Below are 18,136 nucleotides of genomic sequence, written 5' to 3' on the forward strand. Positions count from 1 at the left end.
CTTAGCTGCAGCCCATCACTCGCCTAAGTTTGAAAAATCCTACCAAGTGGTGAGCAACCCTCCCACTCGGAGGCTTAGCTGCAGCCCAACGCTCGCCTAAGTTTGAAAAATCCTACCGAGTGGTGAGCAACCCTCCCACTCGGTGGCTTAGCTGCAGCCCAGCGCTCGCCTAAGTATTGAAAACTCCTACCGAGTGGTGAGCAACACTCCCACTCGGGGGGCTTAGCTGCAGCCCATCGCTCGCCTAAGTATTGAAAAATCCTACCGAGTGGTGAGCGACCCTCCCACTCGGAGGCTTAGCTGCAGCCCGGCGCTCGCCTAAGTTCGAAAATCTTACCGAGTGGTGGGTGAGGCTGCGGGTCGCCCACGCCCCTCCCCCCGGGGGTTCCACCGTCAAGAAGGACGATATTGTGTGCACCCAACGATTGGCCCCTCGCTGATGACAGGAACGTCAAGACCATTGCTGAGTACCTCGCTGATGAACTGATCAATACTACCAAGGGCTCATCAACAGGTCGACTGCTGACCCTTCTTCAACACCTGCATTAAACGATGAGAAACCGACCCAAGTGAAGAACAGGCTTCATCGAAGGCAAACCCAAAATATTCAAAGATAAACCCAGAGTTTCCTAACCGCAGATTAAAAGTACCCGGGCCCCGGGCCCGAAGGAGTTTTAATGGGTACAAAATCACTCGGCATCCCGAGGCAAATAAAGGTGAAGCTTAATGTTTTTTTCAATCATTCGGCGGGAGAAGGACTGGCCGAGTCGCAGAAGCTGTCGAGGTCAATACTGCCGGCAATGCGAGTGGCTTCCTCGAGGAAGGTGTCCATGAAGTCCTGAAAAGAGTGCTTCTTAGTATTCGCCACCTTGAGAGCCGCCAGCTTCTCATCTTTGGCCTCCTTGCAGTGCACGTGAACAAGGGACAAGGCGACGTCGGCGCCACAGCGGGCAGAAGACTTCTTCCACTCTTGCACCCGATCAGGAATTTGGTTGAGTCAAGTCATCAGCGACTCGAGATTTTGAGGAAGTTCTGCCTGAGGCCAGAGCTCGGCGTCCACTCGAGCCATCGCAGCCTTCAGCCGAGCCAGATAGTCGACTGCACCGTCCAAGCGTGATTCCAGTCGAAGCAAGTTCATCGCAACTTCAACTTTCATGGGGCAGTTGATAGGGTCGAGACCTGTCTCGACCCGTCCAGTTTCAGCTTCAAAGTCCTGACAGAGTTTTGTTCCATCACAACAAACAATGAGTCGATAGTATTGCAAATCTCAGTCGACGACGGTTATCTAACTGAACAGCCATACCTTCAAACTTCAAGACAAGCTTATTCGCGAGTTGTTCCAAATGGGACTCTAGTTTACCCGTCTTGGCCCTGAGACCGTCGACTTCAGTGGTCAGGTTCTCCTTGTCCTTCCTCGGTTGCTCGACCTCCCGGTTAGCGTCCGAGACGGCAGTCTTCAGCTTCTCGTTCTCCTCCTCTAATTTCCCGACTGAAGCCAGCTTCTGGTGTGCAAGCTTCGTCTTCTCGCGTGCTTCCTTCTGAGCGGCTGCCAGATCCAGGTCCTTCTGCTCCAAAGCCTCCTTCATCCTCTCTAAAGAAACAACACTCTTCAGACGAGACTGAAGTTGGCGGTTTTCACTACGCACATCTGCTTATGTGAAGTCACTCGGCTCTAAGAGATTGAATGAAAAGCAGTGGAAAGTCTGCTAAGCAGACGGTCGAGTGGTTACCTCCCATGATAGCCGCCCCTTCCTGGGCAATCTTCAGATTCTTCTTGGCAAGTTCAAGGTCAAGTTCAACGCTGATATGCTTCTTCTTTAACTCGGACAGACGAGCTCCAAGATCACAAGACCTCTACAAGAAGCAAAAGTGCCATGTCAGTCGACAGAAATAAAAAACAATCGACGGAGAAAAGCTACTCTAAGACTACTGTTGAATCAAATATCCAACAAGTAGTCTCGGGGACTACACCCAGTGGGTGCACTTAGCGTTCCCCCACTGGTTCGGATCAATACTCAGCAGGGTCTGCCCAACGTGAGTTCAAAAAAAAGAAAAAAAAAGCGAGATGCACTCTAAGACCTTAGTCGACTGCCAGCAGCCGACCGTCGTCTCGGGGACTACACCCAGTGGGTGCACTTAGCGTGCCCCCACTGGTTCGGATCAATACTCAGCAGGGCCTACCCACCGTGAGTCCAGATAGTCTACTAAAGATTCAACTCAAGTCGAGTGAGATGGGAAATTTTCCAGACTCTAAGCAACAAAACACCCCAGTGGGTGACCAGATATAAGACAACATTCGAAAAGTCAATCGGAGTCTTGCTGACCTGAACATTGGCCTGAAGGACAGTACTGGCATTGTAGGCCACCTGGCTAGCCTCATGCACCACCTTCACCTGCTCCACGATAAGGTTCACCTGGCGACGAGCTTCCCTGGCTGCACTCGGCGAGTCACCCGGAGTTTGATACACATCAAATAGTGATGGTTGAAGAGCAGCTTGAGCAGTCGCCAAGTCGGAGGCGTGAAGTTGCACTGGAGCAGCAGGAGTCGGAACAGTCGAGCTCGCCGGGCGATCAGTCATCAGGGGGCTGGCGAACGTGATGCTGGTCCGAACAAGCTCCCCGGAGCGTTCGGTCACTGCCTCGAGCGCCGGCATCGACTGAGGGACCTGAACTTCAAGCCTCCTCCTGCCAGAGCTTCCACCCTTCCTCCTCCTCTCCTGTAGAGGTGCCTCTTCTTCGTCATCAGGGAGCACAACAACTTCTTGCAGAACTACAGAAAGAGAGAAATGTCAGAAACTCTGCCGATTGATGATTCACTCAACTCAACAAGGCTCGGTCGATCATACTTACCGACTCGCGAAGTGGCTTCTTCATCTCCTGGCGCCTTGTCAATGTCCATGTCAGTGGCAGCAGAGGTGGGACTAGAAAGACACATGCACTGGTTAGTCAGAACAAGAAAATCTTTAGTCAACCTACGGAAACGCAAACAAAATACTCACCCCGAAGTTATGATATTATTTTGCAGCATAAACTCACTTATCTCTCGGCATGTCGTAGGCCATGTGGAGACATTTGGATAATTTATGTTTGCAGTTAATATTTGTCTCCTGAACATTTGCTGCAATTTCTTCTTTCTGAAAAAAAAAACATAGCACCGATAGCCTTTAATTCGCAGTGTTACAAAATAACAAAATTCACCGCCCACAACACGTATAGTTTGACCTTCTCAAAAAAATAACATGTATAGTGTGACAATAAGCATCTGTCTAAACCCATCTTAGCCTATAGGCCAGCCCTAATCCACCGCCCAAATTTTGCGAGTGGGAAATTGTCAATTCAAAGACCGACGATATTTCATTTCATATAGTACAAGTAGTACATGGCCTAGAAAAAGCACAAGCAACTTGCACAAACGTGTGTCTGTCTAAAGCATCAACTTGCGTATTTACAGCCGGCCGGCGCCTCATCGTACGTATTTTGTAGAACCACGGAGAGACAAGATATCACACTGTACAGTTGGATCTTATCCTTTAAGCCCTTGTCACTGTCGACGACGAAGCTGCTACTGAAACAGTTGAGAACAATTTCCAGCAGGCATATCCGTGTGCGCCCTGGTGAAAGAATATCAGCGCCTCCCTCCCGCGCATACTTTTCTCCGCTGAATCTTCCGCGCGGAGAGCACGAGAGGCCGGCCCCGGCGACTCCCGTGTGGGCCCGAGGTCAGCGTCGTCACTCGTGGAGCTCGGCGTACAGTTGACCGGCCGTCCGGGTCAGCTCGGCGAGGTCGGCCAGGCAGCATCAGCAGGACCGTGCAGTCTGCACGTAGTTCAGTCCATGTCCATCAGTCAATGGAGTAGTTCAGCTCCAACGTCGTGTCTCAATGAATGCTTAATGATTTGGTAGTTTCGTGTGGTTTTCGTGGTTGATATGATATGAGGCGCTGATAAGTGATCGATAATCACCTGGGATTTTGCTGAAGTTGTGCAGCGTAACGGCGGCGAGCACCCTGTGCCGGGGCTGCAGGTGGGCGGCGCCGCCGGCCAGGCACCGCTTCAGCCGCGGGACCAGAGCCGAGAACGCGGCGAGCTGCATGTCCGTGTGCGTGTCCCGGAGCGGCGACGATGCTAGGGAACGGCTCAGCCACCCCGCCGTCGTCAGGCAGGCGGCCACCAGGCCGGCGTCGGGAGAGCCCAGGCACCCGGTCAGCGCCGCCAGGAACGGCCTCCTCCCGCTGCCGAGGAGCACAGCCGTCATGTGCTCCAGCCACGCCTCGTTCTCGGCCGCCTCCGTCTCCTGATCACGGCAAAGAGAACACCAGTCCGTTGAGTTGAGTGTTGTCAGAACTCAGAAACCATGCGTCGGTATTGCACGCGGTACCTGCACTGTTGCGTCGGAAGTGACGGGTGCGGCGGCAGGTGAGTCGGCGGCGAAGCCGGCCTGCTCCAGCATCCGGTCCTCGGCGAGGAGGTCGCCTGAGAAGGAGAAATGCCCTCCCAGCAGCATTAGAGCTTTCCGGGTGTTGTGCACGACGTTTTCGTCGATCAGGCATCGTCTCACGTAAAATTGACAAATTTAACCTATTGACGAAATCAAATCACATAATAAACTGTCCGTGAAACTATTTCACGCGGCCGACCTTTTTGTGTGACGCCGACACGAAGGCGCCACACTACACTATGCAACGCCTCATAGACAGGCGCTACATGTCTGGCCAGCGTTGTACCCCAGACTGTCTAAAAATTGTTAAGTCATTGTGCAGAGCCTAAGTGCTAGGCGCTGCACTGTATAGTGTGGCACCTAGCTCTCAGGCGTTGCACTAGTGGTTGCACTACAAAATGAAGCAACCACTTGTGCAACTCCTAGAAACTAGGCGCTACACTGTATAGTGTGGCGCCTAACTCTCAGGCGCTGCACACTGACTTAGTAATTTTCGGATCACACGGGTGCGACGCTGGCCAGGTGTGTAGCGCCTATCTGTGAGGCGTTGCACAATGTAGTGTAGCGCCTTCGTGTCGGTCGTCACACAAAAAGGTTAGCCGCGTAAAATAGTTTCATGGACAATTTATTCTGTGATTTGATTTTGTCCATAGGTCAAATTTGTCAATTTTGCTTCGTCTCAGAGACTCTGTTAGGGTCCTGGCAGCCTCTTTCTGTATACGCTGCCGTTCTTTTCTGTCGGGCTCCTCCTGAAAGATAAATTTACAGACTGAGTTTCAGAATATTTGCTTGGGCATACTTCTTGATTAGTTGAGAACACGGGAAACATTCTTTTACAGTTATCTAGCTAGTTACTAAGCTCGCATGATTTCCTGGTAGCTTGGGATTGTGGAGGTCATTTCTAGGCCTGTTTGTCAGTGTATACCTCCTTTTTTTTCTGCTTGACATTAAAGAGAAGACGTTTAGCCTTGCAGTACCCTTGCCACTATACTACATGTTGCATAGTCAATAATTAACAACTCAATTTACTGCAAGCAACGCTTAACGCTGCATTAATGTTTAATTAAATAGGAACCAACATATTATCTTATGGTTATGAGCCAATTTATAAACCGATTAGGATGGATGCCTCACCGTACAAAAGTGCTTTGCCTGCGTATTATACCAGTAAAATCACGCTTTATGCCTTTAGAGCATCTCCAATAAAAGATGTAGATGAAAAAAATCACGCCTTGGGCCAACCTCATTCATTTTTCTTCCACAGTCCATTTCACATCTGACCACACGTGCTCCCACGTTGCCTTCCAACTCCGAGCTCCACCGCCACCTCTAGGTTTGAGCTTGACCATGTCATTATTTGAGCTATAGGATGAGGATGCAGCCATGGTTGTTGGTGATGTGGCCACCCCGATCCCGAGGCCTTCACGCTGAATATATATTCCCGCTTCCCCTACCCAATTTCCTCTCAGTGTTATCCATTCATTGTTATTTACTCCATCCATTTTCTAATAAAATGACATAGATATTCCCCCTTTTCCGTGAAAATAGTGCCAAATCGGAAAGTGTTGTTCCGCATGTGAAAACATCCCTCCTCAGAGAACTCAATCACACGGGAGAGAGGGAGGATGCATGCTTGTGTGTGTATGCAGTCGTTTGCATGTCTGGCATCAACATTAACACATGTCATGCATGCATCAATGTGTAGCGTCGGTTACTGAAATAAGGAATCCCACATTGCCATGATTTAGGCGAGTTTAGTTTTGACATGTGGTTGATTAGGGGTAAATTAGGCATGTTTCGACTATTTCTTTCGCTCTTGGCCCTCACAACAAAAATTTCACGCCCTTTTGAACCAAGTGAGTTAGGCTCACTTGCTTAATTTATTTCTCTTGTTATAACGGACTTGGAGTCGATCAATAGATACAGGACAGATAGAGACAGGACGACGCAGCTGCAGCAGACACCCATGGTGGCCAAGAGGTACTTGCAGGCGGTGGCGGACTGTGTGTCCACACCGGGCGCCCAGATCATTGCCGACGATAGGGACATCGTCATCATCCTCGCCTCGTTCCTCTGCGCGCTCATCACCGTCCTCGGCATCAGCCTCGTCGCCTGCTGGTGCGCGTGCGGCGGCCCGGAATCCAGGGCGCGTGCCGCCGTCAACATGAGTGTCAAGAAGTCGGTGCTTTGCACCATCCCCACCATGCCCTACGTCTCCGCCGCCAGCGGCAAGGGCAACGAAGAGAAGGCCGCCGCGGCCCCCGAGTGCGCCATCTGCCTCGCCGAGTTCGCGGATGGCGAGGCCATGTGTACTGCCCCAGTGCGGCCATGCCTTCCATGCCGCCTGCATCAGCAAGTGGCTGCTAGACAGAACCAATTGGGGGTGGGGCGAAATGTAGAATACACGTGTTTTTGGGGAAGCTAAAAATGTTCTCATGTAAGAGCATGGTTAATAATATAGCCAGCTGCTGGCTAGATGATGTTGCCATATCACATATAGTCAAGCTTATAACCAACAAGTACAATAGTTAGATATAAATATGTACTACTTTGTTGATACATGGCCCATCCCACTCTCTCACAAAGTACCTAGGAGCACATGCTGCAGCCGGCTGTTAACTAGTAGCCCGCTTATCTTTTCTCTCCTCTTCTCTCTCTTCCAAGTAAGCAAGAATATAATATTTAATATCTGACAGCCCGTCTACATCACCATCACCTTATTGTACTTGCTCTAAGCCCTCGCATATATTTTTTTCACAAGTTGGGGGGGAGGGGGGCACAGGCCCCCAGGAGCCTACATAGCTCCGCCGTTGGCTACGTCCCGGTATTAGCAACAATAAGCATAGACAACACCTTTGCCTTTTTTCCTGCATGAGCCTATATATATAGGTCCGGCGCCCACTTTTCCATATTTTCTCCGTCCGCTATTGCTTTCGGTATCCTCCTCGAAAGATGCTTGGCAGAACCCCCCGGTACCTTGTTTGCATACGAAGGTCCCAGCCTCGCCAGACAAGCTTAATGAGCAAGATATTCCAATGCCGGAAGGAAGGGGTCGGTATAATTGGGGGTGGTACGCACAAAGGAGTTGACATGATCCGCGGGATGATACTCGATCTCACTGTCGCCGTGACGGACAATGATGGTGCGCCGAACCCTTCAAATGATGATAGCACATCACCGGCCGCTCGCAGTGGCAGAGACAGTGGGGGGCGAGCGGGGGCCAGGCCACCCCCATTAGCTTACAACAGGGGCTATGCTTAACGGTACTAGATTAGGCAGGCTATGGTAATTTAGTTACGGCCATTAGAAGTAGTAGCCTTACCGTGGCATGGCACAGCCCCCCAGGAGCCTACATAGCTCCGCCGTTGGCTACGTCCCCGCATTAACAACACTAAGCAAGACGTGTTCATCCGAGCAAATTTCAACAAATGTATATCATAAAATTACCCACTCCCACCCTTGGCAAAATTCATTTTTATCGACCGAATGTTGCCACGTCGTCATAGCTCCAAAATAGGTCAACCCTAATCCACCGCCCCAAATTTTCCAAGTGGAAATAATCAATTCAAAGACCGATGATATTTCATTTCATATACAAGTAGTACATGGCCTAGAAAAAGCACAAGCAACTTGCACAAATGTGTCTCTGTCTAAAGCATCAACTTGCGTATTTACAGCCGGCCGGCGCCTCATCGTACGTATTTTGTAGAACCACGGAGAGACAAGATATCACACTGTACAGTTGGATCTTATCCTTTAAGCCCTTGTCACTGTCGACGACGAAGCTGCTACTGAAACAGTTGAGAACAATTTCCAGCAGGCATATCCGTGTGCGCCCTGGTGAAAGAATATCAGCGCCTCCCTCCCGCGCATACTTTTCTCCGCTGAATCTTCCGCGCGGAGAGCACGAGACGCCGGCGGCCCGGCGACTCGCGTGCTGGCCCGAGGTCGTCGTCGTCACTCGTGGAGCTCGGCGTACAGTTGGCCGCCCGTCCGGGTCAGCTCGGCGAGGTCGGCCAGGTGACCACGCAGCCCGTCCGCCAGAAGCATCAGCAGCACCCTGCAGTCTGCACGCAGTTCAGTCAATGGAGGAGTTCACCTCCAACGTCGTGTCGTCGGCGACGTGAACGGGAGCTTAAATGCTTAATTATTTGATAGCTTCGTGCGGTTTTCGTGCTTAATGATTTGATAGCGTCGTCTGTTTTTCGTGGTTGATATGAGGCGCTCATAAGTGATAATTATAGTACTAGTAGTTACCTGGGATTTTGCTGAAGTTTTGCAGCGTGACGGCGGCGAGCACCCTGTGCCGGGGCTGCAGGTGGGCGGCGCCGCCGGCCAGGCACCGCTTCAGCCGCGGGACGAGGGCCGAGAACGCGGCGAGCTGCATGTCCGTGTGCGTGTCCTTGAGCGGCGTCGACGCCAGGGACCGGCTCAGCCAACCCGCTGTTGTCAGGCACGCCGCCACCAGGCCGGCGTCGGGAGAGGCCAGGCACCCGGACAGCGCCGCGAGGAACGGCCGCCTCCCGCTGCCGAGGAGCACCGCCGTCACGTGCTCCAGCCACGCCTCGTTCTCGGCAGCTTCCGTCTCCTGTTCACGGCAAGAGATGAGAACACCAGTACGTTGAGTCGAGTGAGTTCAGACTTCAGAAACCGTTGAACCATGCGTCGTCACGTCGCGGTACCTGCACTGTAGCATCGGAGGTGACGGGCGTGGCGGCAGGCGAGTCGCCGGCGAAGCCGGCCTGCTCCAGCATCCGGTCCTCGGCGAGGAGGTCGCCTGAGAAGGAGAAATGCCCTCCCAGCATCAGCAGAGCTTTCCGGGTGTTGGGCACGACGTTCTCGTCGATCAGGCAGCGTCTCAGAGACTCTGTTAGGGTCTTGGCAGCCTCTTCTCTGTATACGCTGCTGTTTATTCTGTCAGGCTCGTCCTGCCACATAATTTACAGACTGAGTTTCATAATACTTCTTGACTACTTGAGCAGAATGAAAACATGCTTTTACAGATATTCAGACTTTCTCGTTGATCCACGAACAATGACAAGAAAAAGTGTACAGCAACAAAATGTGTAGGGCATACCAGTGACAGTGTGCGATCGAAGTATAACAGCAGAACAGCGACCAGAGCTCGCTCTTCGACCGGCGAGCTTCGAAGATGCTGGAGTAGCACGTCCATCGTCTCGGTGAGCGACACCGTGCACAATCCGCGTATGAACAACTCCACCATTTCCCTTCTGCGAAAATCACCACGTTTCGTCAGCCAGAATGTTGGAATCACCTTGTACGTATTTTCAAGTCAGTCACAGTGAATTATAGTACCTTCTCAGCCGGAGCAGCTCAACGAGCAGACGCACCGCGGCGCCCCTGGCCGAGACCACCTCGCTCTGCAGAAGCCGAACGACGCTTTCTCCATGAACTCTGACAGCCACGTAGCTCCGGACGCTGCCCTCCGCCCGGACACACAGCAGCAGGTGCTCGGCGGCGCGCGCCCTCTGCTCCTCCTCCCGCCCGTCCCGAAGCCTGTGGAGGTGGAAGTCGACGCCGCCGATCGCCATGAGGTGCCTCGCCCTCTCCGTCTGCTCCGACACGCTGAGCCCCGCGTCGAGCACCCTGTCGACGACGGCCACGTTCAGCTTCTCCTCCGGCGCCCCGCCGTCGCCGACCCGCAGGCTCCGGCAGTGCTCCGCCTTCCAGGCGTCGATCAGGCGCGTGAGCACGCGGTTCGTGTCCGGGACCGACAGGGCCTCCAGCTCCTGCCCGGTGACGGGGCACGTCCGCAGGCCTCTCTCGAACCAGTGCACTATGGCGTGCCGCTCGAACGTCTGGCCTGTCTCGATCGTCACCGGGCGGTTGAAGATCTGCCGGGTCAGTGGGCAGAGGAAGTCGCTCGGGGTGGTGGAGAAAATGGTGGCTTGGACTTGGCTGCCGTCCGTGCCACTGCCACTGATCTGGAGCGGCCCTTCACTGGAAAATTCACACCCAATCAAACATGGATCAGTATGTGTTGTACCGATAAGGGGTGGGAAATTGGAGTGAGAAGGATTGGGAGTACCAGAACTCGAGTGTGAGGAGGTCAATGGCTGACATGTCACGAGCCGGCAAGTAGCTCGTTGACTCCTCTGCTCCTTTGCCCCGTTCATCTTCGATCTGAAATTCTTTGACTCGAGTGTGAGGAGTGTGAATTCTTTCAGTATGCATGAGCACGAACTTGAGCTTCCTTCCAGATAAAATCGCCTCTTACCCGTGGTTCAAATGCCTCGTTGGCCAGCATATTAGGAGGCATGGGCTCGCTTGATTCTGCCCGTGGCGTGGGACTGCAGCTCCTCACCTCGCCGTCGTCACATTCGTGGAACACGCTCCCCGAGCTGTCGGCGTCTGCGGCCTTGCCTTCCTCCTCCCCCATCCGCTCAGGTTGCCGCGGCGTCTCCTCGATCACAAAGATGGCAGGACTCGGGGTGCCGGAGCTGTACGCGACGTCCGAGCCGATGTCGTACGTCGTCGACGTCGAGAACCTCGTCGCGCTGGCCGGGGCAGTGCTCGGCGCGGTGGCGGGAGGAGCCGTGCTCGGAGGCGCGGGAACGGACGGGAGGGCCATCGCCTCGGTGCGCCCCAGCAGCCAGTCCCTGTAGTAGCACGCGAGCGCGCGCGTGCCCTCGTCCAGCGCGTCGACGAACAGCTTCTCCACGACGTCCTTCACCCTCGCGTCCGGCTTCGATCTCGCCGCCGCCGACTCCCGGTCGCGCCATGCCTTGAGGTGCGAGAGGCCCGGGCGGAAGAGCCTGTCCCACAGCGCGGGGAGAAGGACCGTCCGTGCCTCGCGCGGCGCGAGGCAGAAGGCCTCCAGGGCGTGCACGGCGGAGGAGTGGTCCTTCTTCTGCAGCTTGGAGACGACGGACATGTAGAGGTGCGCGCACGCGGCGAGGCGCTCGTGGGGCACCCCCGACGCGGTCACCGCGAGCGCCTCGTCCGCGTCGAGGGACGCCAGGGAGTGCAGTCTGAGGGAGGCGCGCTTCAGCTCGCGCGGGTCGAGCAGGGCCTCCCCCACCGCGGCGGCCCTCTCGACGGTCTGCACGGTCACGCGGAGGTCCAGGACGGCGCGGTGGTCGGACTCGCCGACGCACGACGTGCAGCCGCTCCGCAGAAACGCGCGGAAGGACTCGTCCTTGGCGAACTGTTTCACCGTCCCCGCGGCCAGGGAGATGAGCGCGCTGAGCGCGGACTCGTCGAGGGCTGGTATCGCGCCGGGGCCGCTGCCGCCGTCCTTGATTTTGTAGCTCGTCGCGGTCCTCAGCGACGCCGACGACTTCCGTCGCGGGGTCGGCTCCTCGCCGGCGCCGTCCCCGTTGGTGTCGAGGTTGAGGCGGCCGCGGGCCTGCTGGACGTCGGACTGGGACCGCGCGGGCTTGGTGGGGCGCCGGTGCTGGAGGGGCATGCTCGTGGTACGCGGCGCGACCGAGGGGTTGTCCGGTTGCTTGCGGTTTTTCTTGAAACCATCAACGCTGAGCAGGTCGCGGAGCAAGGACGACGGCGGCGCCATGGATGCCCCAGCGGCGCAGGCAGTGAACGGCGATTGCGGAAGAAGGGCCCGGTCTCTGTTAGCAGTGCAGCTGCACCGGTGGTTGTTGGTCAGTTGTTGGCATGGGCCATGGCGATTGCTCGCCGTTGATACGTGGACGAATTCGCCGAGGTGACAACAACGGGAATAGGTCGCGCGGCACGGCGTGCGTCCAAATGGTGGGTTTTGGCGGGCAGCGCCTCGCTCCGGCTCTCAGGCCGGCCGGGTTTTGCATTCTTCTCAGGGCCTACCCTTATTAGCTAGGCGTTTTTGTATGCACCTTGACCCTATCAACGGTTGCAACCAAGACGAGGTCTGATTGATTCTTGGCTGAGTTTGCTGGTTTGGACGATCAGATGAAGCCAAGACTGGGCCAACCTTCTTTAATTGCAAGTGGTTTGTTAGTTTTATCTGCCTGCTATCACATGAGTGTCATTCTCGTGACTGGCACTAAGCAACCGATGAGCTTCCCCCGACCTTTTAATTACTGAATATTGCAATTGCATCTTGCTTATTGCGTTCTATGTCTCTTGCAAACTTAATTCCTCAATACGCATATTGGATAGTGGTTTTGGTCGTAGTTATAAGTATAAATAGTACCCCCTCCCAAAATAAGACTAGCCACAATGGGTAGTAACATAGACTAGTAATATGGGTGACGATGCCATGGACCTAGGGCAGGGTCATAAGCCTGACTTATACGCCCTACCCAAGATCACTACCCTATAATCAAGGACATTCAAAGTATAACAAGAGATACCGACTGAAGTAACCATGAAATGCAATCCACTCGACCAATCACCTCACTCGGATACTTCAATTCCATTCGAGCAAGATGAAGTCATTTGACCATATCAGAAACCACTCGGAGTATAGAAGACCTAGAGTCACTCATGACGGCAACGATCAGACGTTCACTCCGTAGTCTTAAAGATCATTAATAGCTCTTTATAGCCGGCGTTACTAGTAACGCCTTGTCTTAATGTACATTGAACCTTGTAACGGGGGACGACTGGGGTCCTGGCGCACTCTATATAAGCCACCCCCCTCCTCTGGCACAAGGGGTCGCACCCCCTGTAACACACACCCATATTCTAGTCGACCGCCTCAGGGCACCGAGACGTAGGCCTTTTACCTCCTCCGAGAGGGGTCTGAACTCGTAAACTCGTGTGTGCAACCTCGCCGTAGTTTGCCTTGCCTCCTCATACGTACCCCCTACTCTTACTGTCAGACTTAGTACCACGACAATTGGCGCCCACCGTGGGGCAAAGCGTCTTGGCAACTTCCGGCGAGGTTGCATTTTTTCCGATCTTCATCAACATGGTTTCCGGCGGTAGTTTGGTCGTGGGCCGCGAGTTCTGACTCGGCGCGCTCACTTTCGTCGCCGACGACTCCGCCTGGCTCCAAGAAGCCCCCCTCGATGTCGAGGCTCTTTCGATCCGCGGGGCGTCGCACTTCCGCGCGAGTGCCTCCAGCGTTCTTCTACGACAGTTGTCGACTCCGTAACGGTCCGCCCTCGCATCATCCGCTCACTCCGCCGGACGCTGCCGCAAGTGATCCGGTCGGTCGCGGCTCCTGCGGTGGGTAAAGCATGCGGTGGCCCGTCAGACGGCCACCCCTCAAGTCGCGGCGATCGAGCCCGACTAATTTCTCTGCGGTCTAGTCGACTGGCTCTGCGGATACTCTTTTCGAGCGCGGGAGCAGTGACCCCGCGGCAGAAGTTCTCATGGTCGACTCCCGTCACAGCCCACCCGGGTTTCGCCGCAACGGCGGCAATGGCGACGGTGACGGCCCGTCATACGACCATGATGAGTACGAGCCCCAACCTCTCAATTCGCAACAGAGATAAGAGTTGCACCGCCACAACGTGGAGGCACTCCAGCCCCACATCATGGGAGAGACTGCCGAGGCTCGGGACTTGCAGGATGCGCGCCTGGCCATGCTGGCTGAGCGCGCATGTCTGGAGAACCTCCAACATTCCCTTGACGAACGCGCCCGTCGACTAATCCCCGAATCCAGTCAACGACAATTGTTTCTGCCTGAACCACAGGTATACCGCACTCCGATCCAGAATCTTACAGCTGATGCACGAATAGTAGAGTCTATTCACCCGTCCCGTTCAGAAGCTGGAAGAGGCTTGGAGCAGATCCGAGAGCTGCTCCGGGCAGCGGGAGAGCAAAACTCCGCTATTTCTCAGTCGCGCAATGGGATCCACAGCAGGTCAGTGGGGGCAGATACATTTCAGTCGGCACACAGTCCTGGGTCGCCTTTGCAACGTGAAGATCGTGATCGCCGTCGAGATCGGCACCTGGGGAGAGCCCATGGAGAATTTGATCGTGAGTATGCCCGTGACAACTATCGTCGAGTGCCTTCGCCCCCTCCAAGGGATGGGTCATACACGCCCCGGTGGTATGACAATGGGCACCCTTATGGTAATGACTGCAGAGATCCAGTCAACCCAAGGTAGCCTGGGTTCGACGCAAGATCAGTCCTGATACAAGGTCTGGTCAACAGGAACAAAGCATATAGAGAAGGGATGGATAGAGATCGACCCAGTGGAAGCAGAGTGCACGTTTTCGGCCCCGAGTGCTTCGAAAGGACCATCCGAGCCGCTGAGATCCCTCACAACTTCAGGCTGGCGACGGGCGTAAGTAAGTTCACCGGAGAGTCGAAGCCTGACACTTGGTTGGAGGATTACCGAGTGGCTGTGCACATTGGTGGTGGTAACAATGAGGTGGCCATGAAACACCTCCCTTTGATTCTTGAAGGTTCCGGCAGAGCCTGGTTGAATTAGTTGGCCCCTGGGAGCATTTTCAATTGGGAAGAGTTAGCCCGAGTGTTTACCAAAACATTCGAGGGCACCTGCAAGCGGCCTGCTGGTTTGGCAGAATTGCAGCATTGTGTTCTAAAACAGAATGAGACTTTGAGAGACTATATCCAGAGATGGACTACCCTTCATCACACAGTGGAGAATGTGTTAGAGCACCAAGCGGTTTGTGCCTTTAAAGAAGGCGTCCATTACAGAGAGCTTAGTCTGAAGTTCGGTCAGACCGGAGACATGTCTCTGACTCAGATGATGGAGATTGCCACTCGATACGCTAACGGCGAAGAGGAGGACCGACTCCAAAGCGGCAAGAACAAATCAGTCGCCTAGGACACCGGAGGAGGAAACTCCAGTCAGAAGCAGAAACAAAAAGTTGAGGCTGCAGGTCCTGCCGAGGCAGCAGTTTTGAATCAAGGGAAGTTCAAGGGGAAGCCTAAAGGGCCTTGGACCCCTAAAAAAGTGAAAGATCAAGCGGTAAATGATGTGCTTGATTTACCGTGTCATATACACACAAAAAAGGATGAAGAGGGAAATTTGATTCTTCCCAAGCATACCACTCGACAGTGTCGACTCCTGATTCAGAGTTTCCGAGAGAGCCAGCCCAGTGAAAAGGACAAAGAGTCTGATAAGGAGGAGGACAAAGAGGAAGATGGTGGTTACCCCAATATTAATGCCACTTTGGTGATTTTTCTTGACCTCGAGAGCAAAAGTCGACTGAAGGTTATTAACAAAGAAGTAAACATGGTTGCTCCAGCAATGATGAAATATTTGAAGTGGTCAAAAAGCCCTATTACATTCGACCAGTCCGACCACACATCACACGTTGTTACCCCTGGGCGGCAAGCGTTGGTGGTCGACCCAGTCGTTGGGGGCACTCGACTGACCAAGGTTTTGATGGACGGTGGCAGTGGTTTGAATATATTATATACTGAGGCCCTTCGAGGGATGGGCATTCCGATGTCCAAGCTCAGTGAGAGCAACATGAGATTCCATGGTGTCATCCTAGGAAAGAAAGCTGACTCACTCGGTCATATCACTCTTGATGTGGTTTTCGGTGATTCAAAGAATTACCGCAAGGAAAAGTTGACGTTTCAGGTGGTGGATTTTGACAATGCCTATCATGCTATCCTAGGTAGACCTGCTTATGCTCGTTTCATGGCTCGACCGTGTTACATGTACCTCAAGTTAAAGATGCCTGGCCCCAGAGGCATGATCACAGTCACTCGAAATCGGCAGAGAGCAGAAGATTGCCTCCAGAAAGGCTCAAAGATCACCGATGAACAGATGGCAGCAGTAGAAATGCAAGAATTCTAGAAGAATGCATATCCGAGTGATTTTGCGTGCCAAGAGGCCTGCTTCAGAGTCTGCATTTCAGTCGTCCGGTGAAACAAAACTGATTCACATTCACCCGATCGATCCCAATGCTGCTCCGACTCTCAACAACACTCAACGACAAATATGAAGAAGCGCTCATCCAGTTCCTCCGTGAGAACTGGGAAATCTTCGCATGGAAACCATCAGACATGCCTGGTGTACCCAGGGACTTGCTGAGCACCGTTTGCGAGTCGACCCGAAAGCAAAACCTATTAAAGAGCATCTCCGTCGGTCCGCCGCGGAGAAGAGGAAGGCAATTGGCGAGGAGGTGGCTCGGCTCCTGGCTGCTGAGTTCATTCGCGAGATATACCACTCCAAGTAGCTCACCAATGTTGTTATGGTCCCCAAGAAAGATAAGTCAATGCGAATGTGTACTGATTTCAAGCATATCAATCAGGCCTGCCCAAAAGATCATTTTCCTCTGCCCCGCATCAACTAGATAGTCGACTCAATTGCGGGGTGTGGGTGATTGTCCTTTTTGGATGCATATTTCGGGTACCATCAGATTCTACTGTATGGACCCGACGAAATAAAAACATCTTTCATCACCCTATTCGGGTGTTTTTGCTATGTTACTATGCCCTTTGGCCTCAAGAATGCTGGTTCCATGTTCATGCGCATGATTTAGAAGTGCCTGCTCACTCAAATCAGTCGGAATGTGGAAGCATACATGGATGACATAGTGGTCAAGTCACACAAAGGTTTCGACCTACTGACTGACCTTATTGAAACCTTTGCCAACTTAAGAAGATATGATATCAAGCTCAATCCATCAAAGTGCACATTCGGAGTCCCAGGTGGAAAGTTACTCAGTTTCCTTGTTTCCGAACGAGGAATCAATGCAAACCCGGAGAAAGTTGGCACAATCCTCCGAATGAAACGCCCTGTGCGTGTGCATGATGTTCGAAAGCTTACTGGTCGATTCATCTCACGCCTCGGTGAAAAGGCATTACCTCTTTACCGACTGATGAAGAAGTCTGACAAGTTTGAGTGGAATGATGAAGCTGAAGCAGCGTTTGAAGGGCTCAAAGCCCTGCTTTCCACCTAGCCGGTGCTTGCCGCTCCAATCAGTAAAGAGCCTTTACTGCTTTACATCGCAGTCACTGGACAAGTTGCGAGCACAATGCTCATGGTCGAGCGGGAAGAAGAAGGCAAAGCCCACAAAGTTCAGCACCCTGTGTATTATATTTTTGAAGTCTTGACTCCGTCCAAGTAGAGATATCCTCATTATCAGAAGCTTGTTTATGGAATTTACTTGACTACGAAGAAAGTCGCACATTACTTCTCAGACCACTCGGTTTCAGTCGTCAGCGATGCCCCATTGTCAGAGATTCTGAACAATAGGGATGCAACTGGTCAAGTGGCAAAATGGGCGATTGAACTCCTTTCGTTGGATATCAAGTTTGAGGTAAAGAAAGCCATCAAGTCCCAGGCAATAGCAGATTTCCTCGCAGAGTGGATTGAGCAGCAGCAGCCGACTCAGATTCACTCGGAGCATCGGACTATGTTCTTTGATGGGTCCAAGATGTTGAATGGCTCTGGTGCAGGAGTGGTTTTGGTATCCCCAAGAGGCGACAAGCTCAGCTATGTCCTCCAGATTCACTTTGATTCTTCAAATAATGAAGCTGAGTATGAGGCACTGTTGTATGGGTTATGTATGGCCATTTCACGGCGTCCGACGCTTGATGGTCTACGGCGACTCAGACTTAGTGGTTAACTAAGTAATGAAGGAATGGGACATCAGCAGTCCAGCAATGACCGATTGTTACAATGTAGTAAGAAAGCTAGAGAAGAAGTTTGAGGGGTTAGAGCTCCACCACATACCCCGAATCAAGAATCGGTTGTTGATGATCTGGCGAAGATAGGTTCCACTCGGAAGCCTATCCCCAGCAATGTGTTCTTGGAGCATCTCCACACCCTGTCAGTACAAGAAGATCCCTTCAAGGAAG

At 53.1% G+C, this 18,136-nt stretch overlaps 2 protein-coding genes across 2 annotated transcripts; both read right to left on the reverse strand.

Moving 5' to 3' along the window:
- Positions 1 to 3,331: 3,331 nt before the first annotated feature.
- LOC123046699 (uncharacterized) lies at positions 3,332 to 4,531 on the reverse strand. Its single transcript, XM_044470114.1, has 3 exons — positions 4,378 to 4,531; positions 3,963 to 4,293; positions 3,332 to 3,816 (listed from the first exon to the last, which is right to left on the reverse strand). Exons 1-3 carry the CDS (start codon positions 4,501 to 4,503, stop codon positions 3,626 to 3,628), a joined length of 648 nt encoding a protein of 215 aa, XP_044326049.1. The 5' UTR covers positions 4,504 to 4,531; the 3' UTR covers positions 3,332 to 3,625.
- Positions 4,532 to 7,994: 3,463 nt separating this feature from the next.
- On the reverse strand, positions 7,995 to 12,367 carry LOC123046695 (uncharacterized). Its single transcript, XM_044470108.1, has 7 exons — positions 10,676 to 12,367; positions 10,487 to 10,581; positions 9,754 to 10,398; positions 9,515 to 9,668; positions 9,120 to 9,365; positions 8,695 to 9,025; positions 7,995 to 8,504 (listed from the first exon to the last, which is right to left on the reverse strand). Exons 1-7 carry the CDS (start codon positions 11,969 to 11,971, stop codon positions 8,395 to 8,397), a joined length of 2,877 nt encoding a protein of 958 aa, XP_044326043.1. The 5' UTR covers positions 11,972 to 12,367; the 3' UTR covers positions 7,995 to 8,394.
- Positions 12,368 to 18,136: the final 5,769 nt, after the last annotated feature.

This window comes from Triticum aestivum, chromosome 2B (assembly GCF_018294505.1).
Source record: "Triticum aestivum cultivar Chinese Spring chromosome 2B, IWGSC CS RefSeq v2.1, whole genome shotgun sequence".
Taxonomy (NCBI): domain Eukaryota; kingdom Viridiplantae; phylum Streptophyta; class Magnoliopsida; order Poales; family Poaceae; genus Triticum; species Triticum aestivum.